The 27,925-nt window shown below is 42.1% G+C and overlaps 1 protein-coding gene across 1 annotated transcript; it reads right to left on the minus strand.

Annotated features, from left to right (window-relative positions):
• Positions 1–10,059: 10,059 nt before the first annotated feature.
• LOC103655431 (uncharacterized) lies at positions 10,060–27,715 on the minus strand. Its single transcript, XM_020552131.1, has 5 exons — positions 27,680–27,715; positions 27,095–27,187; positions 26,891–27,001; positions 26,585–26,809; positions 10,060–10,101 (listed from the first exon to the last, which is right to left on the minus strand). Exons 1-5 carry the CDS (start codon positions 27,713–27,715, stop codon positions 10,060–10,062), a joined length of 507 nt encoding a protein of 168 aa, XP_020407720.1.
• Positions 27,716–27,925: the final 210 nt, after the last annotated feature.

Raw genomic sequence — 27,925 nt, forward strand, 5'->3', positions numbered from 1 at the left:
TTCCGAAGTGGAAACTGAAATCTTTGATACTAAAGCTCCAAAGCAACAAGCTGAGACTGAAGCTGGGCCTTCAGAGCCCACGAAGGTAAAATCCTTGGAAACCGAGGAAGAAAAACTGACAGAGCCAATTCTTGTTGAAGAAATCAATGCTGTTGCCCCCGAAGCATCCCCCAAAGTCCTTGATTATATTGTTCGACATGCTTCGGGGAAAAAATTATCAGAAGAAGAAGTTTTTGAAGCTAAACACTATGCCAAAGAATTGAAATATCCGAAGGGGGCACTAGTGTTCAATGGTACAAATGAAGAAGATTTCCTATATTGCCTCCCGGATAACAAAGAATTACTCGTCTGCCGGGAAATGGCCCGAAGCATGGGGTTTTCGAAACTGGAGGCTGGCCTCTGCGCGATGACAAAGGACGATCTTGCGGACAGCCTTGCGTATAATAGCCTGAAGGTACGAGATCTGCGCATTTGGAAACTTTATGATTTGAAATCTATTCTTTTATTCTTATACCAACTCTTTTATATATATAGGGTTTAATACTAAGCAACGCGCTGAGAGCACAAAAGAATGCCGAAGACGAGAGCTATGAAATTGCTTTCAACAACCTTCGAACAGAGGTTATCAAACTAAGAAACGAAGCCTTGGAAAAGGACAAAATTCTAGTTACATTGGTGGATAAAATAAAGGAGGATGAAGCTGCCTCTAAAGCACAAGCTGCAGCTCAAAAGGATGAGATTGACGATCTTCGGAAGCAATTAGCCCGAGCTAAAGAAGAACGCATACTTGAAGAAACGAAGCGAGAACTTAGCGACCAATGGGCAAATCATTTAGAAGGAACTGTTGAAGAGCTTCGTTTGTCCAAGAAAAGATGCTATGACAAATCCATGGAGTGTGTTAAGAAAATGAAAGCTAGCTTCGCCAGCGTTGGCGCATTCTCGAGCGAAGAAAACTTTACAAGAGGCAACCCCGAAGGTCCCATCGAATGGATTAATCACGAAGCTGAGGCCTTTGAGGAAATTTTAAATAGCCGCGGAGACATATGCGCTTTTTCGGGTGCCAGGGGGATTGCCACCATTTTGGAGAGAAAGGGCTGTGAGCATATAAAGATTTTAGCGCAATCTGAAGCTACTTTGTCCTTCGAAGATGTAAAAAATCCTTCAGCCGAAGCTAGCAAGGTTGGTGGAAAATTTTTCACCGATATCTGGGACAATGGTGGTCGAGAAATGGCCCGAGAAATTATCCAGAAAAGCGAAAAAGGCATCCATGATGCTAGAAAAGTAGCAGAGGCTGTTGAGAAAAGCGTAGAGCCCGAAGGGCAAATAGGTATTAACTAATGGTTTTTATTGTGTTATAATTTTTGATTTTAAACTTCGTTCGCAATTTGTAATAGCAATGTAGCCGTATCCTGTCCTCCCTCAGATCCTACTGAAGCGCCTCCGGGCCCTCACCCGAAAGATGATGATGAAATTAAAAAGATGGCTGAAGCTATCATGGATCAAGTTGTCAATCAACTCCTGAACGAAGCTGCGGAAATAGTACTTAGGGAAGACTAGGTGCTATTGTAAAAACATCTGAAATGTAATATGTGTAATATCTTGTAACCCTGCATGTAATATACTTGTTTTTTATGGTTCAATTCTTTACGATGCATGAAATTTACATACGTACCGTTTTTGAGTCTTTGACGAAAAAACACCTTCCCTTCTTTTCATGCTTCGTGAAGAAGAATTTTCATTTATCACAACGATATCCATAGTGTTCTGATGAAGAACATCCAAGCTTCGTGAAAATATTTTCCGAAGCTACACTCCGAAGAACAATATTGTATCTCGTTGTGACTTAGCATGATTTTCCCTTTTTCAAAGCATTCTTCCGAAGATCAATATTGTGTCCCCTTCTTGTGCCATATGCAGCATGATGTATGATGCTTATGCTATGCGAAATGATATGATGATGTTATGCTATGTAAAATGGTATTTATTCCGAAGATACACGCACATCCCTGCAATAAAACACATAATCTTTTTAAATCAGCGTTGACTTTTCGCTGTAAGCCTCCCTTAGGAGCTTCTTCGCCTTTTACTTTAGCGGAATCAGCGTTTATTTTTCGCTGTAAGCCTCCCTTAGGAGCTTCTTCGCCTTTTACTTTCGGCGGTATTCGCGTTGACTTTTCACGCTTCGCCTTTTACTTAGGCGGTATCAGCGTTTATTTTTCGCTGTAAGCTCTGCATTCCCTTTGGAACGACTTTTGAGCAGAAAACTTACACTGCGCTCCCTTTGGAACGACTTTTTGTAACTTCAGCAAACTTACTCTGCGTTCCTTGGAACGTCTTCTTGTTGCTTCGAAGAATTCATGCCGTGCCTTTTAAAATAAACTCTTGATAATTCGAAGGTCCTTCTTGCTATCGCAAATCTTTAAGCTTCAACAACTTAAGCCTGTAGAGGAGATATATTTTCCTTGTGGCAAACAACGAAACCATTACGTGAGATTTAAAAAGTGTCCTTTATTACACAGAAAATAAACTGAATGGAAAAGACTACTTTCAAGGTAGGATATTTGTCAATAAATGTGCTTCGACTCTAGCACAGTGCTATTGACTGTGCGAGCTTCGGACTGTTCTCTGAAGTCCCTTTGGTGTTGAGCATATTGGCCCCCTTCTGGCTGCTGGCCTTGTTGCAGCGGTGGTGGAGGCGGAGGCTGTTGCCAGGAAGCTTGAGGTTGACTCGCCGAAGCTACAGGAACTGCAGGGTGGTTGCCTACATATTCTGGGATATAAGGCGAATGATACGAAGCAGTGTGCATGATCTGCTTCGGCTGACCCTGTTGTGCTGCAGCTTCGGCTATCTCTTTTTGCTTCTGGATGGTAACATGGCACATCCTGGTGGTATGGCCCTTGTTTTCACCACAGAACAAGCAAAATGTTCTCCTTGGTTGATCTCCAAATCTTCCGCCGAAGCCCCTGGCGCCTCTGCCTCTTGGAGCTGGCGGCCGGAAGGAGCTTTGCTGTTGCCCCGAAGCCTGTGAAGAGCACTGTGGCCTTTGCTGCTGACTTCCCTTATCATCATTTTGAGTAGAGTTGTGAATTGACCTGACGTGCCTCGGATAAAATCTTCCTCCGAAGCCCCTGGTCATTTCGGAAAACCTGAAAGCCTCCTCCCTTCTTTGACGAAAATCATTGTCGGCCCGAATATACTCGTCCATCTTCTGGAGCAGCTTCTCCAAAGTTTGAGGAGGCTTCCTAGCAAAGTACTGAGCTGAAGGTCCTGGCCGAAGTCCCTTGATCATGGCCTCAATGACAATTTCGTTGGGCACTGTTGGCGCCTGTGCCCTCAAACGCAAGAACCTCCGGACATACGCTTGAAGGTATTCTTCGTGATCCTGGGTGCACTGGAATAGAGCTTGAGCAGTGACCGACTTCGTCTGAAACCCTTGGAAGCTGGTTAACAACATGTCCTTCAGCTTTTGCCATGAAGTGATCGTTCCTGGTCAAAGGGAGGAATACCAGGTTTGAGCAACACTCCTGACAGCCATAACAAAAGATTTTGCCATGACTGCAGTATTGCCACCATACGAAGATACTGTTGCTTCATAGCTCATCAAAAACTGCTTCGGGTCTGAATGGCCGTCAAATATAGGAAGCTGGGGCGGTTTGTAGGACGGAGGCCAAGGTGTAGCCTGCAGCTCAGCGGACAGAGGAGAAGCATCATCAAAAGCAAAATTTCCATGGTGGAAATTCTCATACCAGTCATCTTCGTTGAAGAAATCCTCCTGATGAAGGTCTTTGTGCTGAGGTCTTCGGTTCTGCTCATCCTGAGTAAGATGACGAACTTCTTCAGAGGCTACGTCTATCTGCCTTTGCAGTTCAGCTAGCCTGGCCATCTTTTCCTTCTTCCTCTGCACCTGTTGATGAAGCATCTCCATGTCTCTGATTTCTTGGTCTAGCTCATCCTCTTGCAGTGTCGGGCTGACAGCCTTCCTCTGCTGGCTTCGGGCCTCCCGAAGGGAGAGAGTCTCCTGATTGGGGTCCAGCGGTTGCAGAGCTGCAGCCCCAGTTGCTAAAGCTTTCTTTGGCGCCATAGCGAAGGTTTATGATTGCCAAAGGTGTTCAAAACTCAAAGAGTGGAAGTGAGTTCACCGGAGGTGGGCGCCAATGTTGGGGACTTGTTCTCAAATGCTATAAGTTAAGAACAAGGCAACACAAAAAATGTTAAACGTTAAAGTCCTTCGTCCTTTGGAGCATTCTTTCCCTTGGGATATAATGATTTCCAGACGAAGGTTATGAAGGACATACCTTCATCAACACAACATATAATAATGAAGAAGGAATCATATGGAATATAACGTAAACAATTATGTATAATTATCAACTCATTTCTATATTATTATTATGGAAAAATAGAAATGATATCAAATTACAAATGTACCTTCGGCTTGAAAGAAGGTAAAAATACAAGCGTGACGCAAAAGTAAATGCCAAGTCCGCGTGAACAGTACGGGGGCACTGTTCACCTATTTATAGGCACGGGACATAGCTCATATAAAATTACATCCATGCCCTTTACATTTGGTAGTAATTCTATAGTAATCCACCGAGGTCTGAATAGCCTTTTCATCTTTAAGTCGGTTTCCTTTTCTGCTATCACGCCGAAGCTTTCCTGCTCACAGCTTCGGCGCTGTGTCAACCTTCGTATTCTTTAGGCTTCTCCCACTGTGGTACCAATTCGAGTCCGAAGATACCTGTTCACACATTATACTCCAGAAACATTGTTAAATCATGTTTTTGAGGACCTTCGGAAGCCGAAGGGCCCCAACACTGTCCATACCTTCGTGGAAATGGGATGACATCAGCATGGATTTCATAGTGGGTCTGCCCAACACCTCTCATCATCATGATTCGATTTGGGTTATTGTGGACCGACTGACGAAAGTGGCACATGTTCTCCCTATGCACACCACTGATAAGGCTCAAAAGTATGCAGAGTTGTACATTGATCGGATCGTGTGTTTGCACGGATTGCCCATGACCATTGTTTTTGACCGAGGAGCCCTGTTTGTTGCCAGATTTTGGGAACAACTGCAAGAGTCTTTGGGAACCAACCTGATCAGAAGTTCGGCTTACCACCCACAGACTGATGGTAAGACTGAGAGGGTAAATAAAATTCTTGAAGATATGATGAGGGCTTGTGCAATCGATTGTGGCAAGAACTGGGATAAGCACCTCTCCTTGGCAGAGTTTGCTTATAACAACAGTTATGAATCCAGTCTAAAGATGGCACCTTTCGAAGCTCTCTATGGGAGAAGATGCAGAACACCACTCAATTGGTCTCAGCCTGGAGAAAGAGAAGTTTTCGGACCTGACTTAGTGACTGAAGCCGAAAGGAAGGTCAAACTAATCAGGAAGAATCTAGAAGCTGCTCAGGCCAGGCAAAAGAGTTACCATGATAAGAGAAGGAAACCTCTCCAGTTCGAGGTGGGAGATTTCGTTTATCTCAAAGTATCACCCACCAAGGGAGTGCAGATATTTGGGATCAAAGGCAAGTTAGCCCCTCGCTACATTGGACCTTATGAGATCATAGAAGCATGTGGACCCGTGGCATACAAGTTGAAGTTACCTCCAAAAATGTCTGCCATCCACAGTGTGTTCCATGTATCTCAACTGAAGAAGTGTGTTCGATTGCCGACTGAGATCATAGCAGAACCAGAATTGGAGATAGAACCAGATCTATCGTACCAAGAGTACCCTTCCAAGATTCTAGATTGCAAAGAAAGATCAACTCGGGCAAAATCGATCAAGATGTATAAGATCCAATGGAGTAATCACTCAGAGGAAGAGGCTACTTGGGAGACTGAAGAATTTATGTGTTCCAACTTTCCTGATTATCTACCTAAGGAAATTGGTACGTATTCATGTCCAGCCCCTCCTACTGCCCTTCGAATCTAAATTTCAGTAAAATAATCTTGAATTGAAAAGAATAAGTTATAAAACCAAAATTCTAAAGGACTTCCTTTTGAAGTTGCAAAGAGAATGACATTCGAAGAACTGTTTGCCTTAATAAAGAAAGCATCCACTTCAAGTAAGTCTTACCCTTCGCTTCACCCCGGTAGGACTCCGACCCAAATATCGGGACGAGATTCCTTTAAGGGGGGAAGGCTGTGACACCCCAGTGTCACCTAGGGTTTCTTCCTTAAGCTAACCCCAACCTATTATCACATGTAAACCTAGTAAAGGAATGAACATCAAAGATTAAGAACAAAGATTTATAATGAGTCTCCTCAAATTCTCCTTAATCTTGTCATGAACCTTAAGAAGGAAGACTCTCAAACCCTAATAAATCCTAAGTGAACAAATTAAGCATAAAGGGTAATTGGGAGAAATCTTGGGGGAAAAATACAAATTTTAGAAAAGACCAAATTACAAAGTTTTAGCTCACCAAATAACTAACAAGTCATAGTAAGAAAGTTTGGCCATTTGGTTTTTCCAAAACCCCCAAATCAACCCTTGAACCATGGTCCAATGGGGAAATTCAGAATTCAGAATTCAGAATTTCAGAACCCTTTCCAAAGATCAATTGCGTTCTCTGTTTTTTGAAACTCAAAACCAGGAAGTCCAAATATCAAAGTTGTGCCAAATTTCCTTGAACATGCTCCGGAAAATTTTGAACTCAAACCAAATTCATTTGACACGGTTTTGGCGCAGTTTGACCTCGGGACCAAGCATTCTGACACTGGCACCTTGGTGACGCTACAACTCCATGTCCCTAGCCTAAAACCGCGCGACGTCCATATGCAAAAGACAAAGAAATGTCAGGAGAACAAATCCTTCACAGCGATCTTGACCAAATTCACGAAGATTTGTGCCCAATCAGCGTTAGAACTTGGGCAGAGGCAATGATTCCACGTGTTCGACCGTGGCTGACACCCCTGGTTCACGCCCGTTCGCGCACCCGCGCTCCCAGCTCACGCCCGCGCGCGCTCGCCGGTCCACGGGTGCCCGTGCACCGCGCCGTGCCTATAAAGCAGCCCCGAGCCTCGGCCATACCTCCCCGCGTGCTCACAAGTCTTGCCCAAGCCAAAGATCACCGGAATTTGCCCTGAGCACGCCGCGCCACCGCCCGCCAAGCTTTCCGAGCCTCGTCCGCCGTGGCCAGCTCCCTCCAACCTCGGTTAGCTTCGCCATTAGCCGGTGAAGCTTTCCAAGTCCTTAGACTCGGTAGAACTTCACCGGAAGCCCGAGATCGCCCTCGTCGGACTTCGGTCACCCGCTGCAGCGCGTGGACCGAGCTCTCCGGTAAGCCATTTTCAAATTCCTTGCACCCACGTCGTCCCTAGCACCCAGTGAAGCTCTCTGACCCATTCAATTGCCCTATTGCGTCGTGAGTAGGCTGGATTCCTCGCCACCAACGAGCATCTCCGCCTGCACACGCGGACCAGCCGACTCCGAACATCCCCGACGGCGACCCGCACATCACCGTGATCCCCGAGACCTCCCCTACGTTCTCGACCACCTCACTAGAGCAACCTCGCCGCCGGTAAGCCCCTCCACCCTTTTCTCCGCCACGGGTACTATTTAATTAGGGACAAGACCGCGGGTTCGATTTCCAGAAACCCTAGGGGGTTTTCTGCAGAGCCGTAGACTCAAATGAATAGTGCCCCGGGGACCTGTCTTTAATTCTTTTAAGAACTTTCGCCAGGGACCCTAGCGCAAAATAGTTTTTCTTTAAACCATTTCTAATTTTATTATTCAGCTGAAGACTTAGGAAATTTATAACTTGAGAAATACCTAACCAAAATTTGTCAAACTAATTTTGCTGGATTCTAAATATTATGGACTATCAATTAAAAATACTGAACCCCATGCTTCTGTTCTAATTTTTAGAGTTTGTAATTAAATACAGAAACTGGCCAAACCCTATTTAATTAAAGAAAATTGTTATACTTCTGTGCTAGGCTTGAGAAAATTTGTAGATGTTCAAACCTCAATTAAACACTGTTTAAAAATAGTAGGAACCCCAGTATTGAAAATTTAAGTAGAGATATTTATTAAAGACCATTTTGCCCAAAACTTAGGAAAATCAGAAAGGCATTAGAAGGTAATGAACAGTGAGTGCAATTATTTTTCCTAGCCCACTTAAGTAACAGAGAACCTAGAAAAAAATAAAAATACCACTAGTACAGAACAAAATTAAAGTGAAATGTTTTATTTAGCATTATTCCAACTAAAAAACAATTATTGGAATTATAAAAACAGACCCAAACTTGTTGATAAAAATCTAGAAGACTTGTGACCAATAGAACCCCACTACAAAAATGATAACCACCCCAGCCCATCATTTTAAGTAGGGTAAATAAATAAAATTTGATATTGGGTCCTATTCCAAATAAATCATGAGCAACCCTAAAGTAATGCAATTTTGGGCAAACAAAATTTTGCTAGATCAATAATGAGATAGGCCACCATAGAAAAATGCAAATCCATTTGAAAGATATAGAATAATAACTATTGCCAACACCTCATGAAAAAGGCCATTTAATCCAAATATGTCCTACCACCTTTCCCTTAAGCAAAAAGATGCCAAACTTCAAAATGATTGCTCTTGCACAAAATAGAAGCTAGGAAAAATTAGAAATCTGTTGTTTGATATTTTTCAAATATAGTGGTAGTAGAAAGCACCCCTTTGGCTTGAAAATTTGGAAAATCATAACAAAATAGCTGTTAAGTATTAATGGCTAGAAATTTGTGCAATGTCATGTTGTAACATCTAGATGCCAGCAAAAATATGTTTTAAGGAATAACCTTCTGTTAAATGGTAGTTGTAGTTCAAACCACCCCTTCTGCCCTAATATTTAATAATTTTATCCAGAAAGAACTACTTACTTTTTAAACCTCAAATTTTGAGACAGAGGATTATACACCAGTAAAAAGCTACTGAATGTTTTTTAGAATTTTTGGAAATTTATTGATATAACTTGTAGTTCAAACCTTTCTTAAAAGCATAAAGGAAATAAGAAGAAAGGAAAAATAAACCTCACTCCAATAAGCTCAACTAGAAATCCTATTAAATTCTCACTAAGGCTTAAAAAGAATTCAGTGGAACACCGAGATAGACTTACCACTTCATTTAACTGAGTGTGATCTAAATTACTAAATATACCACAAGAATCTTTAGTAGCGAGAGTAAACCCTATCTAATTTAAGTGAATCGTTCACCATCAAGTCTAATTACTAAAGCACTTATCATATCATGCATATATCTTACTCGTTGCATTCATTAGACTGCAATCTAGCTGACAGAGAGTGCGTGCTCATCCCCGAGCAAGGAACTGTCCAAGAGGAGGACCAGGAGCCAGCTCCCGAGACTGCCACTGAGGATCTCCCACTACACCATGACACAATATTGCCCACAGACAGTCTGATGGTAAAACACCTAAATAGCGTCGTACGGTTTGTCGGTAAAGAGTTTTGGCGACAGATAATGTGTGTCGGCAAAAGTCCTGTCGGCAATAATCTTTACCGGCAGACATAGATGTATCGACATACTATCTGTCGGCAATGGTTATATTTTGCCGACAGACATATCTTTACCGTCGGACAGGCTTTTGTCAACATATTCTTGTGTCGACGGCTTGTTTGTCGTTAAAAGTCTATATGCTGATAGATTGTCTGATGTTATTTCCTATGTGTAGTTAAAAAAAGAATACATACATACAAATATATGCTAATGAAACAAATAATAAACTGATTATGATGCACATTGCAGGACAACTTGAATAATATGTAGCTCAGAATATATGAAATTTGATTACTAAAAGAATTGCAGGACAACTTAAATAATATGTAGCCCAGAATATATGTTTGGATTCCAACATATATTTGTTTAGAACACGTTTTCTGTGATGAACATATAAAAATAATAGCATACATGTTTCCTAAATTTTGAAGTGATCTTTCAGTTCTATTACATGCAAAAGTATAAAGATTCATCTAGCAAACTAAATTCTCTCCATCACCTAGGTGTTACGCCAACAGCTACCATGCATACATGTAATCATTTTTTCACACTTCAAGCAATCTGATCCTTGCTTCCAGCTCCTCTTCCTACAAAATATTTTAAAAATATGTCAATTACTGTATCAGCAGGTCCATATATAAACTCCCAACAGAAAATACAAACTGAAAGTGCAATAATAAAGGTTTATTAAAACATATATTTATGTACTGAATGCACATGATTACAAAGAAATAGAACATGAATCATAACTTGAGCGGGTAGAAAATTTATCATAACAAAGGTATCATGGACTGAATCCTAAACATCATAACGAAGGCATCATGGACTGAATCGCGGTCATCATAACAACGGCAAGAAACAGACTCCCAATTGAATCATGGACAGCAGGAACACAAATGGACTTCTCTAGACATATAAAGAATCTGTTGTTAAATAGACAGACAAAACAGAAACACTGATTCTTGCATAAAGAATCTGTGGACAGATGCATTACTTTAATCTGAGAGCTCATCCCACACGGTCAGATGCATTACTCTATGGACAGATGCATTACTTTAATCTTACTTTAATCCCACACGGTCAGATGCATTACTCTGACATAAGCTTACTTTAATCTGTGGACAGATGCATTACTCTGAATTTGGAACATTGATAATTCGTTGGCCTATCAATGTACATATATAGAAGGCGAGAAACACGGTCAGATGCTATCAATGTGCATTACTTTAATCCCACACGGTTAGATCCCACACGGTCAGATGCTTGACCAGTTCGGTTAATGTAACAATATGTTGTACAAGACTGTGCAGTAAAAGTAGGATAATTAGTACTTCATTTTTCATGTTTTCTGATTAGCTAATGGGACCTTCTATTATCATTATGCACTACATTTTCTACTTGTTGGGGGCCTTCGGCTTCCGAAGGTCCTCAAAAACATGATTTGACAATGTTTTCCAAGTGAAATATGTGAACAGGTATCTTCGGAATCGGGTCATGGGTATACAAGAGTATGGTCAAGACGAAGCTTGAGTAGGACGGAAGGCGATCATGACGAAGGATAAGATGATCACGAAGCTATGCGTAGAAAAGCTTCGGCATGACAGCAGAAAAGGGGAACCGACTTAAAGATGAAAAGCCAAATTAGACCCTGAAGAACTACTATAGAGTTATTGATAAATGTAAAGGGCATTAATGTAATTCTACATGGGCTGCGTCCCATGCCTATAAATAGGTGAACAGTACTCCCGTACTGTTCACGCTGACTTGGCATTCGCTTTTCGCATCACGCTTGTACCTTTACTTCTCGTTAATCCAAAGGTACATTTATAATTTGTCATTATGAATTTAATAATGCAAATAAAAATAAGTTGATGATAATATCTGTATTATTATTCGTATTTCATACATGTATTCTTCTTTATTATCTATCGAGGTCACGAAGGTCTTTTCCTTCATAACCTTCGTCCGGAATTCATTATATCCGAATGGGACATAATGTCTTGAAGGACGAAGGACTCTAACATTTAACACTTTTTATGTTGCCTTGTTCTTAACTCTTAGCATTTGAGAACAAGTCTCTAACATTGGCGCCCACCTCCGGTGAACTCACGTCCATTTTTTGAGTTTTGAACACCTTCGGCAAGCATCACCTTCGTCATGTCGCCGAAGAAAGCTTCAGCCACAGGGGCTGCCACTCTGCAGCCGCTGGATCCCAATCAGGATGTCCTTTCTCTTAGGGAGGCCCAAAGCCAGAAGAGGAAGGCCACCAGTCCAACGCCTCCAGAGGACGACTTGGATCAAGAAATCCAAAACCTGGAGATGCTCCATCAACAGGTTCAATGAAAGAAGGAAAAGATGGCTCGTCTAGCTGACCTACAGAGGCAGATAGATGAAGCTTCGGAAGAAGTTCGTCATCTTGATCAAGATGACCAGAACCGAAGGCCTCCGCGCAGAGAGCTTCATCAGGAGGGCTTCTACAATGAGGACGACTGGTATGAAGATTTCCATCATGGAAATTTTGCTTTTGATGATGCTTCTCCTCTGTCAACAGAACTGTAGGCTATACCATGGCCCCAGTCTTACAAGCCACCCCAGCTCCCCATGTACGACGGTCATTCAGACCTGAAGCAATTCTTGATGAGCTATGAAGCAATTCTTATACTAATTCTTTTCATGGCCGTCAAGAGTGTTGCACAAACCTGGTACTCCTCTCTTCGGCCAGGAACAATCACCTCATGGCAAAAGCTGAAGGACATGTTGATAACCAGCTTCCAAGGGTTCCAGACGAAGCCGGTCACTGCTCAAGCTTTATTCCAGTGCACCCAGGATCACGAAGAATACCTTCAGGCGTATGTCCGAAGGTTCCTGCGTCTGAGGGCACAGGCACCAACAGTGCCCAATGAAATTGTCATTGAGGCCATGATTAAGGGACTTCGGCCGGGACCTTCAGCGCAATACTTTGCCAGGAAGCCTCCTCAAACTTTGGAGAAGCTGCTCCAGAAGATGGACGAGTATATTCGAGCTGACAATGACTTTCGCCAAAGAAGGGAGGAAGCATTCAGGTTCTCTGAAATGACCAGGGGCTTCGGAGGAAGATTTCACCCGAGGCACGTCAGGTCAATTCACAACTCTACTCAAAGTGATGATAGAGGGAGTCAACAGCAAAGGCCACAGTACTCCTCGCAAGCTTTGGGGCAGCAGCAAAGCTCTTTCTAGCCGCCAGCGCCAAGGGGCAGAGGCGCCAGGGGCTTCGGGGGAAGATTTGGGGATCAGCCAAGAAAAATTTACTGCCTATTCTGTGGTGAAGACAAGGGCCATACCACCAGGATGTGCCATGTTACCATCCAGAAGCAAAAGGAGATAGCAGAAGCTGCAGCGCAACAGAGTCAGCCGAAGCAAGTCATGCATACTGCTTCGTACCATTCGCCTTACATTCCAGAATATGTAGGCAATCACCCTGCAGCTTCTGTTGCTTTGGCAAGTCAACCCCAAGCATCTTGGCAACAGCCTCCACCGCCACCACCAACACAACGAGGTCAGTAGCTAGAAGGGAGTCAGCACACTCACCTCCAGCGGGACTTCAGAGAGGAGTCCGAAGCTCGCACAGTCAATAGCACTGTGCTAGAGTCGAAGCATATTTACTGACAAATATCCTACCTCGACAGCAGCTTTTCGCATTTTCGCATTCAGTATTACTTTCTTTTTAATAAGGAACAATTATGAGAAGTTTAAGTGCTTTTTATCATTTTTCAATCTCTTGTAATAGTTTCTTTTTACCATATGAAAATATATCTTTTCCATAGGCTTGAGTTGCCGAAGAATGAGAATTTATGGTGGCACGAAGGACCTTCGAATTATCAAAAATTTATTCTAAGGAACGCAGTGCAATTTCTTCGAAGCAGCAAAAAGTCGTTCCTAAGGGAGCGCAGTGTAAGTTTTCTGCTCAAAAGTCGTTCCGAAGGGAATGCAGAGCTTAAAGTGAAAAATAAGCGCTGATTCCGCTGAAAGTAAAAGGCGAAGAAGCTCCTAAGGGAGGCTTACAGCGAAAAATAAACACTGATTCCGCTGAAAGTAAAAGGCGAAGAAGCTCCTAAGGGAGGCTTACAGCGAAAAATAAACGCTGATTCCGCTGAAAGTAAAAGGCGAAGAAGCTCCTAAGGGAGGCTTACAGCGAAAAATAAACGCTGATTCCGCTGAAGTAAAAGGCGAAGAAGCTCCTAAGGAAGGCTTACAGTGAAAAATAAATGTCAACCTTCGGCAAATATCATTTTGCATAACATCACATCATTACATCATTTGCATAGCATAACATCATACATCATAGTGCATCAACAACGCAAGAAGGGGGGTCTCAATATTGATTTTTGAAGATCGTTTTGAAGAAATAGTGACACGGCACAAACAATAGCCATTGAAGAGTTATATCTTCGTCAAACTCTGAAATGGAAAGATCTATTGATTATTGATTTTACGAGGATTGGTTACTAATTTTATGAGAACACGGATATTATTTACGAAGCATGAAAAGAAGGGAAGGTGTTTTTTCGCTGAAGGCTCAAAAACGGTATGTATATGATGTTTCATGCATCGTAAAGAATAGAACTATAAACAGCTAATATATTACATCCAAAGTTACACAATATTACACATGATTCTCAACAAACATTACATTCTAAATGTTTTTACAACAGCATCTAATCTTCCCTTAGGATTACTTCTGCAGCTTCGTTTAGAAGCTGATCAACAACTTTATCCATGATGGCTTCGGCCATTTGTCTAATTTCGTCATCCCCCTTCGTGTGGGGGCCCGGAGATGGCTCAGCAGGTTCTGAGGAAAGAGTAGATACGGATTTATCACTATTACAAACCGTGAACAAGTTCGAAATCAAAAAATTACAACAAAGAGTCAAAAACCACTAGTTAATACCTATTTGCCCTTCGGGCTCTGCGCTTTTCTCAGTGGCCTCTGCTACTTTTCTAGCATCATGAATGCCTTTTTCGCTTTTTTGAATAATTTCTTGGGCCATTCCCCGGCCACCATTGTCCCAGATGTCGGTGAAAAATTTTCCACCGACCAGGTTTGCTTCGGCCGAGGGGTCTTTTATATCTTCGGAGGATAAGGCAGTCTCGGATTGTGCCAAAGATTTTACATGCTCACAACCTTTCCTCTCCAAAATAGTAGCAATCCCCCTGGCACCCGAAAAAGCACAAATGTCTCCGCGGCTATTCAAAATTTCCTCAAAGGCCTCAGCTTCGTGACTGATCCATTCAATCGGGCCTTCGGGGTTACCCCTTGTGAAGTTTTCCTCGCTCGAGAATGCGCCAACGCTGGCGAAGCTAGTTTTTATTTTCTTAGCGCATTCTATAGATTTGTCATAGCACCTTTTCTTGGATGCTCGAAGCTCTTCAACGTTTCCTTCTAAATGATTTGCCCACTGATCGCTAAGTTCTCGTTTCGTCTCTTCAAGTATGCGCTCTTCTTTAGCTCTGGCTAACTGTTTCCGAAGATCCTCGATTTCGCGCTTCTGAGCCTTAGCTTGAGCTTTAGAAGTAGCTTCGTCTTCCTTTATCTTATCCACCAATGTAAGCAGAATTTTATCTTTTTCCAAAGCTTCGTTCCTCAGCTTAATAACCTCTGTTCGTAGGTTGTTGAAAGCAATATTATAGCTCTCGTCTTCAGCATTCTTTTGCGCTCTCAAAGCGTTGCAAAGTATTAAACCCTATATTAAAAGAATTAGTATAAGAATAAAAGAACAATTCAAAAATTATAAATTTCCAAATATACAATTTTCATACCTTCAGGCTTTTATATGCAAGGCTATCTGCAAGATCGTCCTTTGTCATAGCGCAGAGGCCAGCTTCAAGCTTCGGGAACCCCATACTTCTAGCCATCTCCCGACAGACAGATAATTCTTTTTTGTCTGGGAGACAGTATAAGAAATTATCTTCGTCTGTGCCATTGAATACTAAGGCCCCCTTTGGATACTTCAGTTCTCGGGCATAGTGATTAGCTTCAAAAATCTCTTCTTCAGATAATATTTTTCCCGAAGCATGGCGTACAATATAATCAAGTACTACGGAAGATGCTTCGGGGGCAGCAGTGCCAGTTTCTTCGGCCAAAATTTGTTCTGTCGTTTCTGTTTCTTCGGTTTCCAAGGGTTTCACCTTGGCGGGCTCGGAGGGCCCAGCTTCAGTTTCTGCCTGGTTCTTTGAAGCTTCGGCAACAAAGGCTTCAGTGTGCACCTCGAAAGTTTCAACAATTTTCTTCGGAGTCGTGCTTGAAGACTTAATTGTCTCCAATATATCTAGCACATTAACCATCCTTTTTCTTTTGGGGGTCACTGCTGGACCCTTTCGACTTTTTGTTGCCTCAATTTTTGTTGAGGGACTTAAAACTTCTGATGTCTTTGTTTCTTCAGCCCTCGGTTCTTCTATTTTTTCCGTCGCTGGCTCTTCGGCCAGCCCTTCAATATTTGGCAGGGGCGTTGGCTCTTTAGCTTTGGTGGCCGAAGAGGTCTCACCGACGTACTCAGGCACTGTGGCCGGTTCAACATAACGTGGCCGGTGTGTGAGAACCTTTACCCTTTTCCTCTTCGGCGCCGGCTCGCTAGGAGCGGCTGAAGCAGTTTCCTTCGCAGAAGTTGTATTCTTTCTTTTCTGACCCCGCGTTGGATAACGGTAGTCGGGGTAGACAAATCCAATTGCATCAAATACTCGGTTGAGTCTTGTTGGGGGCCTTCGGCTTCCGAAGGTCCTAAAAAACGTGATGTGACAATGTTTTCTAAGTATGCGATCAGGTATCTTCGGAATCAGGAATCAGGTTGCGGGTACGCAAAAGCATGGTCAAGACGAAGCTTGACTGGGACGGCGATCACGACGAAGGATAAGATGATCATGAAGCTATATGCAGAAGAGCTTCGGCATCATGGTGGGAAGGGGAAACCGACTTAAAGATGAAAAGCCAAACTAGACCTTGAAGAATTACTATAGAGTTATTGATAAATGTAAAGGGCATTAATGTAATTTTGCATGGGCTGCGACCTGTGCCTATAAATAGGTGAACAGTATTCCCGTACTGTTCACGCTGACTGGACATTCGCTTTTGCCTCACACCTGTATTCTCATTCCTTCAAGCCGAAGGTACATTTGTAATTTACCATTGTTTACATAAGTAATATAAAATGGAAATAGATTAATAATAATGTTTACAGAAATTATGTTATTTTATGTACTTTATATGAATGTTTTCCATCTTTTATCATGATCATGAAGGTATGTCCTTCATGACCTTCGTCCTAGACTCGTTATATCCGAAGGGAAATAATGATTTGAAGGACGAAGGGCTTCAATATTTAACATTTTATGTTGCCTTGTTCTTGATTCATAGCATTTGAGAACAAGTCTCCAACATTGGCGCCCACCTCCGGTGAACTCACTTCCATTTTTTGAGTCTTGAATACTTTCGGCAAGCATCACCTTCGTCATGTCGCCGAAAAAAGCTTCAGCGACAGGGGCTGGTACTTTACAGCCGCTGGACCCCAATCAGGACGTCCTTTCTCTTAGAGAGGCCCGAAGCCAGAAGAGGAAGGCTGTTAGTCCAACACCTCCGGAAGATGACTTGGATCAGGAGATCCAAAACCTGGAAATCCTTCAGCAACAGGTGCAGCGCAAGAAGGAGAAGATGGCTCGTCTAGCTGACCTTCAAAGACAGATAGACGAAGCTTCTGAAGAGGTTCGCCATCTTGTGCAAGATGATCAGAGCCGAAGGCCTCCACGCAGAGAGCTCCATCAGGAAGGCTTCCACAATGAGGACGACTGGTATGAAGATTTTCATCATGGAAACTTTGCTTTCGATGATGCTTCTCCTCTCTCAACAGAATTGCAGGCTACACCATGGCCCCAGTCTTACAAGCCACCCCAGCTCCCCATGTATGACGGTCACACAGACCCGAAGCAATTCTTGATGAGCTATGAGGCAACCATATCTTCGTATGGTGGCAATACTGCAGTCATGGCAAAATCTTTTGTCATGGCCGTCAAGAGCGTTGCTCAGACCTGGTACTCTTCCCTTCGGCCAGGGACAATCACTTCTTGGCAGAAGTTGAAGGATATGCTGATAACTAGCTTCCAAGGGTTTCAGACGAAGCCAGTCACTGCTCAAGCTTTGTTTCAGTGTACCCAGGACCACGAAGAATACCTCTAGGCGTACGTCCGAAGGTTTCTGCGTCTGAGGGCACAAGCGCCAACAGTGCCCAATGAAATTGTCATTGAGGCCATGATTAAGGGGCTTCGGCCGGGACCTTCAGCACAGTACTTTGCCAGGAAGCCACCACAAACGTTGGAGAAGCTGCTCCAGAAGATGGACGAATACATTCGAGCTGACAATGACTTCCGCCAAAGAAGGGAGGAAGCATTCAGGTTCTCTGAAATGACCAGGGGCTTCAGAGGAAGATTTCACCCGAGGCACGTTAGGTCAATTCATAACTCTACTCAAACTGATGATCGAGGGAGTCAGCAGCAAAGGCCACAATACTCTTCACAAGCTTCAGGCCAGCAGCAAAGTTCTTTTCGGCCGCCAGCGCCAAGGGGCAGAGGCGCCAGGGGCTTCGGGGGAAGGTTTGGAGATCAACCAAGAAAAATTTATTGCCTATTCTGTGGTGAAGACAAGGGCCATACCACCAGGATGTGTCATGTTACCATCCAGAAGCAGAAGGAGATAGCAGAAGCAGCTGCGCAACAAAGTCAGCCGAAGCAGGTCATGCATACTGCTTCGTATCATTCGCCTTATATCCCAAAATATGTAGGCAACCACCCCGCAGCTTCTGTTGCTTCGACAAGCCAACCCCAAGCATCTTGGCAGCACCCTCCACCACCACCGCCGACGCAGCGAGGACAACATCCAAAAGGGAGTCAGAACAATCACCTTCAGAGAGACTTCAGAGAGGAGTCCGAAGCTCGCACAGTCAATAGCACTGTGCCAGAGTCAAAGCACATTTATTGATAAATATCCTACCTCAACAACAATTTTTTTGCCTTTTTACATTCAGTATTACCTTTTTGTTAATAAGGAACAATTATGAGAAGTTTAAGTGTTTTTTATCGTTTTCCAATTTCTTGTAGCACTTTCGTCTTTTACCATAATAAAAATATGTCTTTTCCATAGGCTTGAGTTGCCGAAGCATACGAGTTTATGGTGGCATGAAGGACCTTTGTATTATCAAAAAATTGTTTTAACGGACACAGTGCAAATTGTTCAAAACAGTGAAAAGTCGTTCCTAAGGGAGCGCAGCGTAAGTTTTCTGAACTTACAGCGAAAAATAAACGCTGATTCCGCTGAAAGTAAAAGGCGAAGAAGCTCCTAAGGGAGGCTTACAGCGAAACATAAACGCTGATTCCGCTGAAAGTAAAAGGCGAAGAAGCTCCTAAGGGAGGCTTACAACGAAAAATAAACGCTGATTCCGCTGAAAGTAAAAGGCGAAGAAGCTCCTAAGGGAGGCTTACAGCGAAAAGTCAGCGCTGATATAAAAAGTATGTGTGCTCTATTACAGGGACATGTATCTGCAGCACAAATATCATTTTGCATAACATAACATCATCACATCATTTTTGCATAACATAAGCATCATACAGCATATTGCATGTGGAACAAGAAGGGAATACAATGTTGATCTTCGGAGAATATTTTGAAAAAGAGAAAATCATACTAAGGCACAAGATAAATCGAGATGAAGTGTGGCTTCATTGGAGAGGCAACACAAAACTTTTTTATAACTTCGGAGATTTTCTTCACGAAGCTTGGATAATCTTCATCAGAGAAGTATGCAAAACTTTGTGATATAGAAAAGATTTTCTTCACGAAGCATGAAAAGAAGGGAAGGTGTTTTTTCGCCGAAGGCTAAAAAATTGGTATGTATGCATAATTTCATGCATCGTAAAGAATTAAATTATAAATAGATTATATATTACATTCAAAGATACAATATATTACACATGTTATGTTCCAAATATTTCTACAATAGTGTTTAATCCTCCTTGAGAACTATCTCTGCAGCTTCGTTTAGTAGCTGGTCGACAACCTTGTCCATAATGGCTTCGGCCATTTTTCTAATTTCATCGTCCCCCTTCGGGTGGGGGCTCGGAGATGCCTCAGCAGGTTTTGAGGGAAGAGAAGATACGGCTATATTACTATTACAAACCGCGAACAGAGTCTGGAATTAAAAATTACAACACAGTAAAAACCACTAATTAATACCTATTTGCCCTTCGAGCTCTGTACTTTTCTCGGCAGCTTCTGTCACCTTCCTGGCATCGTGGATGCCTTTATCACTCTTTTGAATAATTTCTTGCGCCATTTCTCGGCCGCCATTGTCCCAGATATCAGTGAAGAATTTTCCGCCAACCATGCTTGCTTCGGCTGAGGGGTCTTTGATGTCTTCGGAGGACAAGGCAGCTTCGGACTGTGCTAAGGATTTCACATGTTCGCAACCTTTCCTCTCCAAAACAGTAGCAATTCCTCTAGCACCCGAAAAAGCGCATATGTCACCACAGCTATTTAGGATTTCTTCGAAGGCCTCTGCTTCGTGACTGATCCATTCCATCGGACCTTCAGGATTGCCCCTTGAGAAATTCTCTTCGCTAGAGAATGCGCCAACATTGGCGAAGCTGGATTTTATCTTTTTAACACATTCTATGGATTTAACATAGCATCTTCTCTGGGATGCACGAAGCTCTTTAACATTTATTTCTAAATGATTGGCCCATTGATCACTAAGCTCTCGTTTTGTCTCTTCAAGTATACGTTCCTCTTTAGCTCTAGCTAGCTGCTTCTGAAGATCCTTTATCTCGCGTTTTTGGGCTTCAGCCTGGGCCTTTGAGGCAGCTTCGTCCTCTTTTATCTTGTCCACCAGTGTAAGCAGAATTTTATCCTTTTCTAGAGCTTTGTTTCTCAGCTTAATGACCTCTGATCGTAGGTTGTTGAAAGCAATATCATAGCTCTCGTCTTCAACATTCTTTTGCGCTCTTAACGCGTTGCTTAGTATTAAACCCTATATGTAGAAAGAGTTGGCATAAGAATAAAAGAATAATTTACAAATTATAAAATTTCCAAGCATGCAGTTCTCATACCTTCAGGCTATTGTATGCAAGGCTATCCGCAAGATCCTCCTTCGTCATAGCGCATAATCCAGCTTCAAGCTTCGGAAACCCCATACTCCTAGCCATCTCCCGGCAGACGGATAATTCTTTGTTGTCAGGAAGACAGTATAGGAAGTCATCTTCGTCTGTTCCATTGAACACTAGTGCCCCCTTCGGGTATTTCAATTCTCTAGCATAGTGACTAGCTTCATAAATTTCTTCTTCAGATAGTTTTTTCCCCGAAGCATGACGCACAATGTAATCTTGTATATCGGAAGGTGCTTCGGGGGCAGCAGTATCAATTTCTTCAACCGAAATTGGCTCTGTCATTTTTATTTTTTCGGTTTCCAATGCTGCCTTTGTAACCGTTGTTTCTTCGGTTTCCAAAGGTTGTTCTTTGGAGGGCTCTGAAGGCCCAGCTTCAGTTTCAAATTGCTGCTTCGAAGCTTCAGCACCAATGGCTTCAGTAGACACCTCAGAAGTTTCAACAGTTTTCTTTGGAGTTATGCTCGAAGATTCAATTGTTTCTAAAACATCTAATACATTAACCATTCGTTTTCTTTTTGGGGTTACGGTTGGACCTTTCTGGCTCTTTCCTGCCTCAATCTTTACTGAAGGACTTAAAACCTCTGATGTTTTTACTTTTTCAGTCCTTGGTTCTTCCATCTTCTCTATTGCTGGCACTTCGGCCAGCCCTTTGATTTCTGGCAGCAGAGTCTTTGGTTCTTCCAACTTTCCTGTTGTTGGCACTTCGGCCAACTCTTTGACTTCTAACAACAGGGTTGGTTCTTTGGCTTCGGTGGCCGAAGAGGTCTCACCGGTGAACTCAGGCACTGTGGCCAGTTCAATGTAACGTGGCCGGTGTGTAAGAACCTTTACCCTTTTCCTCTTCGGCACTGGCTCACTAGGAGCGGCTGAAGCAGGTTCTTTCGCAGAAGAAGTGTTCTTCCTTTTTTGACCCCGCACTGGATAATGGTAGTCGGGGTACACGAACCCAATTGCATCAAAAACTCGGTTCAGTCTTTTCTTTTTTCGGCCTCCGAAGGCTGCTGACATTGCAGTGTCTTCGGCCTTTGAATATACTCCAAGCAGCTCATCACTTACAGTTTCAATGCTTTTTAGCCAGTCATCATCTGGCTCAACGAATTTATCTCCAAACTTAAAGGTGTACTTCAGCCTGACTAGTTCACCTTCGTCAGCCTCTTTAATGGTTTCCTGTGGCATTTCCCATTTTTCCACAAGCGGCCATATTCTGAAGGCAATATGTTCCTGGACCAAGTCCCTTGTCCCAATAAAAGAGCAAACAACTCCGAAGGCTCTCTGGCATTCTTCGGCTGCTTCAGTCATTTCCACCTTCGGCCTCCACAGGCCGAAGCGTTGCCAGATGGGACGCATAATGATCTTCTTTATATCTTCTCGTGATATCAAGTCATTCTTCACGTAAAACCATTCTGTCATCCAGTCGCCAGGCCACCTCTTTCGAAAGGTCGGCACTGGGCAGCTTGACCCAGACTGGGAGCCGAAGCTGTATTCTTCTCTGTATTAGTCTTCGACATTGATTGAAGAAAACCCAGATGCATCTCCTCAGAAAGACTTAGCTTCGAATCACCCGAATCACCAACAACTTTTTTACCTTCAGACATCTTTGCAAACGCTGAAAAGCGCTCTCTAAACCGAAGCTTTAAAATCTAAAAGGCCAAGCAAGTGTTGTTACGCGTAGGCTAAAGGTTGGGTGAGTAAAAACGGTTGGCAAGAGAGCGTACCAAATGACTCGGGATGAACTCTTATTTATACGCCCAGAGCGTTGAAAACTGGAGGGTCCCGCTTGTCAAAGGCTGGTTGCTATTCTAGCAAAGGGAAGGTGTTTTTTCGGACCTTCGGCTTAAGGCCTTCGTCCATATCGCAATATGAATTCATCAGTACAGCAAATTAATATTGCGAGGGGCTACTGTTGGGGGCCTTCGGCTTCCGAAGGTCCTCAAAAACGTGATGTGACAATGTTTTCTAAGTATGCGATCAGGTATCTTCGGAATCAGGAATCAGGTTGCGGGTACGCAAAAGCATGGTCAAGACGAAGCTTGACTAGGACGGCGATCACGACGAAGGATAAGATGATCATGAAGCTATATGCAGAAGAGCTTCGGCATCATGGCGGGAAGGGGAAACCGACTTAAAGATGAAAAGCCAAACTAGACCTTGAAGAATTACTATAGAGTTATTGATAAGTGTAAAGGGCATTAATGTAATTTTGCATGGGCTGCGACCTGTGCCTATAAATAGGTGAACATTATTCCCGTACTGTTCACGCTGACTGGACATTCGCTTTTGCCTCACACCTGTATTCTCATTCCTTCAAGCCGAAGGTACATTTGTAATTTACCATTGTTTACATAAGTAATATAAAATGGAAATAGATTAATAATAATGTTTACAGAAATTATGTTACTTTATGTACTTTATATGAATGTTCTCCATCTTTTATCATGATCATGAAGGTATGTCCTTCATGACCTTCGTCCTAGACTCGTTATATCCGAAGGGAAATAATGATTTGAAGGACGAAGGGCTTCAATATTTAACATTTTATGTTGCCTTGTTCTTGATTCATAGCATTTGAGAACAAGTCTCCAACAAGTCTCTTCTTCTTTCGGCCTCCGAAGGCCGCTGATAATGCAGTATCTTCGGCCTTTGAGTATACCCCAAGCAATTCATCACTTACGGTCTCAATGCTTTTTAGCCAGTCGTCATCTGGCTCGACGAATTTATCTCCATATTGGAATGTGTATTTTAGCTTAACTAATCCACCTTCGTCAGTTTCTTTAACGGTTTCCTTCGGCATTTCCCACTTTTCTACAAGTGGCCATACTCTGAAGGCAATGTGTTCTTGGACCAAATCCCTTGTTCCAATAAAAGAGCAAACCACGCCGAAGGCTCTCTGGCATTCTTCGGCTGCTTCATTCATTTCCACCTTCGTCCTCCGGAGGCCGAAGCGTTGCCAGATAGGGCGCATTATGATATATTTAATATCCTCCCGTGTTTTCAAGTCATTCTTCACATAAAACCATTCCGTCATCCAGTCGTCGGGCCACCTCTTTCGAAAGGTTGGCACGGGGCAGCTTGACCCAGACCGGGCACCAAAGCTGTAGCAGCCAAAATTGTTGTGATACTGCTCTTTACCCCAGGGTTTTGTCTCATACAATAGCTCATGTATGTTGCAGAAACTTTTTGCATTAGGTTCTAAACCTTGGCTCCTCACGGCCCACACAAAGATGCCCATCCTTATGATTGCTTCGGGGGTAAGTTGATGAAGGTAGATTTCAAATATCTTCAGTATTTCCACGACAAAACTGCTCAAGGGAAATCGCAGTCCAGCTTTTAGGAAGCTTCGGAATATCACGACTTCATTTTCCTCGGGAGTCGGGCAAGTCTTCTCTCCTTCGTCAGCCCTCACAACAGACAAATCCCGAAAATATCTGCCCCTCATATTGACAAGATGACTTTCTTTAATACTGGATTTACCAAAAACCGCATGGCTTGGTCGCCAAGGTCGATCTTCGGAGTCTTCACCACCACTATCCACATCATAACTATCACTCTCACCAGTATCTTCAGATAAACCCTCCAAAATCTCCTTAGTAATCTTCTCTGTATTAGTCTTTGATATTGATTAAAGAAAGCCCAGATGCATCTCCTCAGAAAGGCTCAGCTTCGAATCACCAACAGCTTTCTTATCTTCAGACATCTTCGCAAACGCTGAGAAAGTGCTCTCAAAACCGAAGCTTAAAAATTTAAAAAGCCAAGCAAGTGTTGTTGCGCATAGGCTAAAAGTTGGGTGAGTAAGAGCAGATGGCAAGAGAGCGTGCCAAATAAACTCGTGGTGAGCTCTAATTTATACACCTAGTGCGTTGAAAACTGGAGGGTCCCGCTTGTCAAAGATTGTTGCTATTCTAGCAAAGGGAAGGTGATTTTTCGGACCTTCGGCTTAAAGCCTTCGTCCATGTCACAATATGAATTTATCATTCCAGCAAATTAATATTGCGAGGGGCTACTGTTGGGGGCCTTCGGCTTCCGAAGGTCCTCAAAAACATGATTTGACAATGTTTTTTAAGTGAAATATGTGAACAGGTATCTTCGGAATCGGGTCATGGGTATACAAGAGTATGGTCAAGACGAAGTTTGAGTGGGATGGAAGGCGATCATGATGAAGGATAAGATGATCACGAAGCTATGCATAGAAAAGCTTCGGCATGACAGCAGAAAAGGGGAACCGACTTAAAGATGAAAAGCCAAATTAGACCCTGAAGAACTACTATAGAGTTATTGATAAATGTAAAGGGCATTAATGTAATTCTACACGGGCTGTGTCCCGTGCCTATAAATAGGTGAACAGTACTCCCGTACTGTTCACGCTGACTTGGCATTCGCTTTTCGCATCACGCTTGTACCTTTACTTTTCGTCAATCCAAAGGTACATTTATAATTTGTCATTATGAATTTAATAATGCAAATAAAAATAAGTTGATGATAATATCTGTATTATTATTCGTATTTCATACATGTATTCTTCTTTATTATCTATCGAGGTCACGAAGGTCTTTTCCTTCATAACCTTCGTCCGGAATTCATTATATCCGAAGGGACATAATGTCTTGAAGGACGAAGGACTCTAACATTTAACACTTTTTATGTTGCCTTGTTCTTAACTCTTAGCATTTGAGAACAAGTCTCCAACACTACTCATAGCACACATCTCAATATATTTGTCTTAATAATCAAGCTATGTGTTTTCTTTGTTCTTTCAATCTTATTGTGACTTCTGAATTTATTCATGAGCATAACTGCTTATTTTCTCCTTTACACAGATCGTAGAAGACTGTCATAATCTGCTGAAATGCTACCTAAATGCTACCTAATTATATTGCAATCATGTAGGTGCTTGAATGCACAGTAGTACCATTCACTCTGTTTTTAATCCAACTCTACACTTATACACAACTATATATGAAGAAAATATTTACCTGCTGCTGTAGAACCTTAGGTCAACGTTGATTTTTTGTTACGACCCATCTAAAAATATAGAACATTAGAAGCTTGTTCCATTAATTACATAAATAAAATACAAGGTTGTAGTATTACCTTATTTGTTGGCCATGCAACGGGCATAAAAAGAGCATCCCCCATACTCTCTACACCTAAGTATGGTCATGGCAGAGTACTTTCCCTTTTTAGCACGCGAGTCACAAAAACCTGTGTGAACTCCCTTCCAAGAGGAACATCTCCCACCTTAGTGGTTGGGTCGGTCGAGATAATATTTGCTATTGCAACAGGAACTTATGATCTCATCATAGAATATAATGTCACTTCTTTACCAACCTAATAAAATATGCGAAGTAAGATTACAATGTACAAATAATGAAACATAAATATGAAGTGATAGATGAGAAATTTACAGGATTATCATCTGCATTTTGAGATGATCCATGATTTCTTTGAGGTACCATTGTTGCAATGTCTCGCCTGCGACTTTGCTCTTCAATAGTATTAACATCTTCATGATTCCTTAGACGACCCACAATGCTTGCAACTCGCCTAGTAAGTTGCAAGTCATCTTCAACCATATTTTGTGAATGGTCATTACCATTGTAATCATGTGCCACCTCATCTGACCGATGCACCCTTGAGTTCTAAAGAAAAATAAAAAAGGGAAAAAGTGTTAGTGAGATAAAGGAAACAAGCCTAATTAACAGGATAGACGGCGAACTGCTCGATATATGCTACACTGACTAAACATATGCAATATTATATCACCTGTCGAGAATTAGACCCATGTTGTGATGGGCTTTCTATATGTTTCACCCCTTGAGCTGCTACCATCATTTGATAAATTTGATCCATTTTTTCTTTCATTTGATTCATATCCTGTCTTAAGGTTCTAACCTCTTGCTCAGACTGACAGCGAGCTTGCAAAGCCATTTGAAGCTTTGTTGATATTTTCATTTGAGTTCCAGGGGTGCCTACATCTTGTGGAGTTGGTCCTAAGCCTAAACCACGAATACGACCTCTTGGTTCTTTCTCTCCAAAAACATGTGCATATAAATCACCATCTTCAATACTTCTGTCCTTCAGTTCTGGGTTCTCAGCAACAGCTTCTTCAAATTTATTCTTAAGAGGACCGCATATATATTATATTTTATTCACTTATATTTTAATTATTACATAAATCAAAAATATGTGTGTACTCACAATGAATATTTCTGCTCCAGGTAGAGGCACAATATCCCCTTCTTTGTTCTTACGCGTGTGTGTTCTAACATATATTTCATCTCTTCTCGCAGGGCGTCCTTGTTGCTCGGCCTACAAGTAAAAATGATTTGGTCCAGTAATTGACTAGATTTTTCATAAATTAAACTAATGATTATACAAACTAGTGATTATAATTTTTTTTACCAGTTCATGCCCCACACGAGCATAACTCTTGCTGCCAGCTGCATGCGACATAGTCAGCTTTGAACGATTATCTTTACCTCTGTTTGTACGAACCTACAACATAAATATGAATATATCAAAACAATAATACAAATTCATTCATACAATAGTTTAATGAAGGTTTATATCTCAAAAAAGAATTCAAAACATTAGCATGTACCTCGGCTTCTAGAGACATCCAATAAGTTATCAACCACTCCCAATCAGATTCTTTCACCCTTTCATCCCTTTTAGCAATAAGCTCTTCAAAACTCAATGTTTCATCAAAATATTTGTTCTTTAGGTCAGCCTTAAACTCTCTCCACTTTTTGCTGCAGATGTTATAACATAATCTATACCAGATTCATCCACTTCATAGTATTCCTGTTTCAACAAAAATGTAGTTGCTTACCAAATCTACTGACAATAGGCTAAGACAAATTATCTCACTAAATTAGATTACCTTCACTTTTGTCCATAACTCAAACTTATTTTTAGAATCAACTAGTCTCCAATCCTCACAAGAAACAGGGATATTTTTCCTCACCAAAGTTCCTATGAAATTACCAAACTCTTTGCTGTTCCTACCAACTGGTTGTCCATATTCATTAAGGGTAATGCAGATTTTAGGCCCACCACTACTTAAATATATGTTCTTCTTCAAGGTTGGGCCCCTTCCTTTCCTTATATTTTGATGCCCAATAGGTTGCTCTGCTTATTACAGGAGATAAAACAGATGAAAACCTTTGTTCATAACTATTTTCAAAATTGCTACAATAAATTTAAAGTTTGTTTGATTTTTACCTTCATCAT

Source organism: Zea mays, chromosome 4 (genome assembly GCF_902167145.1).
Source record: "Zea mays cultivar B73 chromosome 4, Zm-B73-REFERENCE-NAM-5.0, whole genome shotgun sequence".
Taxonomy (NCBI): Eukaryota; Viridiplantae; Streptophyta; class Magnoliopsida; order Poales; family Poaceae; genus Zea; species Zea mays.

What these genes read in the sequence shown, in the direction of transcription:
- LOC103655431 (XM_020552131.1), bottom strand. Translation starts at nt 27,715, where the DNA reads ATGGACAACCAGTTGGTAGGAACAGCAAAGAGTTTG. An exon ending in TAGGAACAGCAAAGAGTTTG is followed by an intron (nt 27,188 to 27,679) that starts GTAATTTCATAG and finishes TTTATGTTGTAG; the next exon opens with GTTCGTACAAACAGAGGTAA. An exon ending in CTCGTGTGGGGCATGAACTG is followed by an intron (nt 27,002 to 27,094) that starts GTAAAAAAAATT and finishes TTTTACTTGTAG; the next exon opens with GCCGAGCAACAAGGACGCCC.